The sequence below is a fragment of the Apostichopus japonicus genome, chromosome 8 (assembly GCF_037975245.1).
Source record: "Apostichopus japonicus isolate 1M-3 chromosome 8, ASM3797524v1, whole genome shotgun sequence".
In the NCBI taxonomy this organism is placed as follows: domain Eukaryota; kingdom Metazoa; phylum Echinodermata; class Holothuroidea; order Aspidochirotida; family Stichopodidae; genus Apostichopus; species Apostichopus japonicus.
Window position 1 is genome coordinate 30,993,088 of NC_092568.1, and position 6,902 is coordinate 30,999,989.

The 6,902-nt window shown below is 34.8% G+C and overlaps 1 protein-coding gene across 3 annotated transcripts in view; it reads right to left on the reverse strand.

Annotated features, from left to right (window-relative positions):
• Positions 1 to 6,124, reverse strand: part of LOC139971556 (large ribosomal subunit protein uL4m-like) — a 30,107-nt gene extending 23,983 nt beyond the window's left edge. For 2 of the 3 annotated variants that reach the window (XM_071978136.1, XM_071978138.1), the window contains exons 1-5: positions 5,977 to 6,124; positions 2,188 to 2,284; positions 1,544 to 1,706; positions 656 to 707; positions 137 to 254 (exon numbers count right to left, since the gene is read on the reverse strand). In XM_071978136.1, the coding sequence (XP_071834237.1) occupies positions 137 to 254; positions 656 to 707; positions 1,544 to 1,706; positions 2,188 to 2,284; positions 5,977 to 6,033 (487 nt within the window). In that variant the 5' untranslated portion in view covers positions 6,034 to 6,124. The remainder of the gene's footprint in view (positions 1 to 136; positions 255 to 655; positions 708 to 1,543; positions 1,707 to 2,187; positions 2,285 to 5,976) is intronic. The other variant, XM_071978137.1, reaches the window with a different exon arrangement.
• Positions 6,125 to 6,902: the final 778 nt, after the last annotated feature.

Consider the following 6,902-nt stretch of genomic DNA (forward strand, 5'->3'; position numbering starts at 1 on the left):
ATGGGTGAGAAAACAGACATTAGACAAATAAACCTCTTTTTAATGGTATTACTTCAGCAATGGATCAGTACAATAGAGAGATGAAAAAAATAAAGCCAATAGTATCTGGTTATGAAACAGAATGAAATAAGGTTACCTTTCAACCAAATTGGTGATCTTATACTTCCATGCCTTGCTCGTCCTGTTCCTTTTTGCCGCCAGGGTTTTCTTCCTCCACCTGAACATTCTGCTCTTGTTTTCTCTTTCCTTACATCCTACAGAAAATCAAGTAAATAAATCAAGGAAAGCCAATTATCTACTGTCAAGTGTTATGAGATGAGGGAAGGCTAAGAAGCTTATAATATTATGATTGGAAAAAGAATTGACAAGAGACAAAACTGTCCCAATAAACTTCTTTTCTATAAGAGAAAAAGCGAACAGAAAGCCACCTAAGTGAAAACATCAGGCTTCTAATTTGTACAAAAGATCTATGTCAAATAACGAGAAGTTCTTATTTGTATTACAGCCTATCATTGATGTACAATCTTTCTAATATTTCAGCAGAAGATGATAACGTCTAACATTGAGAAAACACTGAAAAGTACTCGCATGAAGGCAAACAGAAAAAAGATAGAAAAGATGGCAGCAAAGTTCTCTCTTCCAACCAGGTACTTACTATAATTTTATATACTTTCTGCCATTCTATGTTTCTGTGGAGTATATCAAGCCTGTGGATGAGAAAAGATAACAAAATAAGAGAATTAACAGTTAAACTATTGACAAATACCACATCACATGAGACATAATTATAAAGGTGACAATTAACAAAAATTGCTTGTGTCACATTTGCCAGTCATAGTTAATGATAATTATATAAATACATACATGTATCTATTGCTATTTCAATTTGTTTTTCAGTGTTAGTAAAAAATCAACAGAAACTGACTGAGAAATTTTTATCATATTTGAAAGAGCAAAGAAACGATTGGCTGGAATTGGGTTTGTAATTCTGTAGTCCAGTTCTAACCAATATTTTTTCCCCCTCTTACAAACCTGAATAATTTTGTTGATAAACTTGTCAGTGGTGTCGATGAGAGATTCCACATCTAATATAACCATATGATGCATCTCTTCCTTGTGAGAGCATAAATGAACTGCCATGTGAAAGTAAAAAAATCAATGACAACCATGGCCACTACCACAAAACTGTGATGATTGATGACAAGTCTAAATGAAACTGAGAAAAAAAAATGAGATGAACACTTTACACACAGCATTGCATTCAAAAAAGGAAAGAGAACTCAACCTGCTGCAACAACTTTCTAAATTTGGGGCTGAGAGACAACCAGAAAAAAATCCATAAATATTTGCCCTGTTTTTGGACCATAAGCATTCTTTCATGCAGTCCATTTTATGTACTGTACACTCTTTTGGACAACCAAACTGATGTTTGGACAACTGCAAAAGAAGACCGCCCAAATTGTCCAGAGGGAAACCAGCAAAGTTTCTTCAGAATACGTACTGCTGATTATATTTGAAGCTGAATATTAAATACTCTCTTTACCTTGGAAATGTACCAAATACATCTGGATGAAGGTCCACTATTGCCAATTTTTTACTCTCTCTTGTCTCTAGGGATTCTAACCAGGCCTGCGGTTTCTGCAGATGAGGGGGACAAGCAACTTCTCTCTCCAGGACTAATGATTCACTTCCATGATTAAATGCTACTGAAGGGGAGAAAGTAAAAAAAGGGTTGTATGTGAAATATCAATTTGCCATATCAACCACTATGGAATATGAAATGAAAAAATTGACCTGCAGATATATAGTACTGTACCAAGCACTATATTCAAGTATTATCAACAAGCAAGGATAAGAGTCACCCAGAGAAGTGACAGTAGCTTTAACTGAACACACCTACAATAGTTCTATAAAAACATATTCAATCACGTTATTTCAAGAACACACTGGCTAGCTCACTACCTTTCACCTTTTTTCACCATATCCTATAATGATGCATATAAGCTATCAATTTTGTTGAACCTTAATCATATTTGAGTGGATGTTGCCAAAAATACTTCCAGTTTTATGGAAATGAACCACAGTAATAAATACTTAAACTATTCTTTTCTGAAAGGGTAAACAATTACTTAATAATTTACTATTTTTACAGACTTATGCTGGATATTGTTCACACTGTTTACAAACCTGGTGAAGTTGCAGAGTCTTTGGAACCATCTGCTACTTCTGATGAAGAAAATCTTGAAGCGATACATCCTCTACAAACTGGAAGTACATATTGGACCTGTCAAATGAAACAAAGTAAAAAATAAAACAAGAGGACAATCCAAAGAGTTTTGTATCTCATCGCCAGCAAACACTGATTTCACAAATTTATAATTGGCTACGCAATCTGGCAATCGGGAGGAAAGTATTACTTGACATTTCCACAGTTGAAGGTTCTATGTCAATTCAATGTTTCCCCTTTAAGTTATAGCAAAACAAAAACAAATTCATTCTATTCACTACTACATTACAAAGTTTTAAGTTTGCAATATTTATTATCTATAGCTATACTACATCTTGCATGTGTTTACCAAATTTGACAAAGAATGCTTTTTCCTGAGAGACAAAAAAACATTTTGAGATGTTGACATTGATGTCATGCTTTGTGCCTTAAAGGGTGTGAAGACTCATGTCGGTAATCTGACCTAGTTTCGAATGAGGTGTAACAGAAGTGTTTGACACCACCATCGATCCTAGAAAATACACACACAACTTGCTACCGTCGGTAATTAGACACTAGTGTACAGTCAATACATACAGCTACGGTCAATACCCACAACACAGTGTACATAGCAGCGTGGACATCTCAGGTCTAAATAAAAGATAACAAGGTATCACATATTACTGTCTGCATTTTGTAGCGACAAGAAGAAAATGTCATTTGCAAGCAACGGAAATTTAACTTTATCAGAGCGAGTCTTCAATGCCTTTAACTTCACAGAATGACCCAAATACCATGAAATCAATAATTGCTTTTTGGGTGGTTTTTGCTCAGCAATATTTTTCACTACTGGGCAATTCCATGAGAAAGTGGACATGATACCCAAAAAATTAAAAGTGTGTGACAATAGTAAATTTGGTGTCAAATGAAAGCTAAGAGTCCATATTTTCCAGAATCAGGTTCAGAAATGCAATTTTCATACATTTTGGAATGAAAATATATGGGTAATTGAATATTCATCAGTTGATACAGAAAATTGGATGATTGGTAACAAAAACTATTGGTCACTGCTAATTGATAGGGAGTATATAAATGATATCAGCCACTACCATGTGAGAGTATAGATCATGGAAAACTGGATGGATAATATTTTCGCCCCTTTTCTTCATTGGTTCCGCTTCAGTGGCCTTCGGTATTTTTGCCATTTGAAATGTCCTTCCGTTACCGAAAATATAACTTTTTTTAGTTTTTCAGGAAAAGTTGCAGCATGATTAAAATGAATGTTCATCTTCAAAGCAAGTTTAGATTGGCCAACAAAATGAAATAATTAGTTTCACCCTGGTCCTCTTCGTTTGTTCATTATGATTGATTAAAACCTGTCTTTCCGTTACCATTTTGGTAACGGAAGGACAGTAACGGAAGGACAATTTTGTTTTCCAGTCAGATTATTGAGTCATTTGCCAATGATTAAAAGTAAATATCATTGCATGCATACATATATATTGTATACAACATCATGTTGGAGTTGTTGACTCTGAGAGTGATGTTTATATCTACTAAGGTGGTGTGATTGTATAATCTATTGTTGACTGTCTGGACTAGGGCAGCCAACACTTCTTTTCATGTCTCAAGGCTAAATGTGTACAGTTTAGCGTTCAACTTGCCACAGTTTATCCACTTCTTCACATAGACTGATGGGGTCCAAGCTTTGTAGTGCCCCTGAATCCCCTACAGTTCAACGACCAACACAGTGTGGGGACTTCATTCTTGTAGAATATGTGGGGGAAAATGAAGTCAGCAAATCATACAAGTTTGTAGCACTTGTTCATGAAAAGGAAGTGTATGTGACCCATCTCCACAAGGGTGATAAGGAAGGCAAAGTGTATGTTGCAAGGGATCTCACAGACAAATATGGAGTGGTCACGGAGGATCAAATTGTGAAGCTGCTACCATTCATGGACAACAGGGAGAGATCAATTTTCAGTGAAGCTATCCCAGAGGGGAATTAGGTTGTCCACAGTATCACTGAGTAACATTGCATGCTTATGCATGAAGATTGTGTGATTGTTTGTTCCTTTAGATATAATTACTTCTCATTAATTATTCCAAAAGTAGTAGGATTTCAGCTTCAGTTGACTTATATTTTAGATTAAATTTTGTTGAGTAAATTGATACACTGTAGTTGCCTCGACTTTTTCGGATTCACTTTTTCAAAATTCAGGTATTGATACCGTTAATAAGCGTTATAATTTGTTTGTACTTTCAGATACAATCACTTCCCATTAATTAGCAGGTGATTATTCCTTAAGTAGTAGGACTTCAGCTTCAGTTGATTAACATTTTAGAATAAATTCAGTTGAATATAGTGATAGTTGCTTCAACTTTTTCAGTTTCGCTTTTTCAGTTATTGACATACAGTTAATTAAGATAATATGGTTAGTTAATAATTAGAAATAACTTCCATATTTTTGCTTTGGATGGTCAATACATTGTTATAGTTCACATTGGAATGTTGGTTCTGACAATTTTATTATTGTGTCAACATGTGATATACTCTTCTTTGCACACTGTAACTGAGTGGACATATTTTCCTTCCGTTACCGTCCTTCCGTTACCAAATTTAACTTTAATTAGCACAATATTTCTAGAAAACCAAAGCAACAATTTCAGAATTGAAAGTGGTACAGTATAGGAAACAGTATTGGGATAACATTTCTCACCTCTAAAGTAAGATTACTCCATAGAATTCACAGAGTTTTACAATAAACTCAAGACGTGTGAAAACCCTTGTCCGTTTGCTGTCCTTCCGTTACCGACCTCATTAATATTCATATTTCAAAAATGGGAAGGGTTTGTGTAAAAAAAAATATGTGGAAATTGAAGTATGTAGTTATAGCTAGTCAGTGATGACAATTATTTGTTGTAATTAATGGGGATATTCATGATATACTTGTTCAAATGTCAGAAAATTAGTCCCAATGTCCTTCCGTTACCATGGAATTGCCCTACTGTAGCCTATAGGCCTAGCATAGGCTACATAGTTTTTCAATGTTATATGTATTGTTATCAAGACATTTGCTAGTGCATGCATTTGCTTGATAGTTTGGTTCTGGTTACTGCTAGCCTACAATGACAGGGAAAAAACTTTGTTTGAATTTTTACTGCTTTATCTCTGGAAATGGGCAAAACGTTTTGTAAGACAGTAGGCTGATCAAGTGTCTCATCTCTTGTTGGATTACATTACTTTTTAGGGGTATTTTGACAGCAACAAGGTTGTTTGTCCTTTGACAACACACCGGATCATTGTAATTGCATAGAAATCTCTTACTAACAATTATTTACATTAAGTTAAATAAGTAAAAGATGTGCATTGTCACTCTTGAAATAATTGGAGAATGACAAACAACTTTGTTGCTGTACATGGGCCCTAATAAATAAATGGAACAATCCAACCATGGAAAAAGGAGGCATGATATGACTTGGGGATTGGGTTGTTCATGTTTATAATGGAATGCACACTGAGATATCAAGCTGGCTTGAGCCTTGGGTTTAGATGATTAAAAAATAGTTAGGCAAAGCCTATGACTGAAGGGAACAGCCTAACGTGGGCCTAAAACTTTGAGTGTTAGGCCTGGGACCTAGCCTAACAACTAACTTTAGACCTAGCCTAGGCTCAGTAACTTAGATCTACCTAACTGCAACGCTTGTGTTAAACCTAAACCCGCCGAGGCCGAATGCTTTCATTAGTGACCTTTGAAGTTGTAACTTACATTTTGATTATTAACGTAGCTTTGGCGACAAACTCTCTGTAGGACTCGACTAAACATGACTGGACAACGAATTGAAAAATGTTACTGGCGAGTTCTGTTCTTGGTAATGAGAAACTGACAATGATACATACTGTATAGGAGGTACTAGAGACATCACAGCTTTTTCAACCGTGAAGCATAGCTGATGGCTTTTTGTTTCTGTAAATTGAATAATTTCGTATTAAACAGTACAACAAATACAATTATTATATTATCAGATAAACATTAATGTTCAAACATTGCTATATTTTCATAACATTTTTTAATTTTCAAAATTCCTATCGAATCATCATATTTATCAAGATATCTTAAAATTCCCTTTGGCAAAGCAAGGGTTCGCTTCGTTGTTCAGTGTAAGCAATACTAGCTTTACAACTATATGTATCATTGGTTGCTTCATTGACTCTTTCGCAGATCATACACCTCATTGACCTGACATTGAGACACAACCATATTAGAGAAGGTATAAGTGAAGATAAAAAAAACAAACCATGGATTGATAAAAACAAATAAATCTGTATTTTAAAATTTTATTAATATAATATATATTTAAATTATATTTTTAATATTTTTCCATAACCTTAATGACTATTAAGTTGTAATAATTACGGTAAAATGTTAATAACATCCCCCTTACTCCTAGTCCATAATCGAACACACCATTCGTCGTCTGCTAGTAAAAGCAAAGACCGTAATCTTTGCTAGAACCACAGTAGAGAACACATGGTGCCATTTTAAGATTACGTATTCCAAACTAAGCTAGCCTACACGAAAACCTCCATTGCTAGTAAACAGACGATATCACGAAAGTTAGGCATAATGCATCCTGATTTATCTTCAAACTTACATACCGACGAATGTAATGCATTTATCAGAGCCTTACAAAA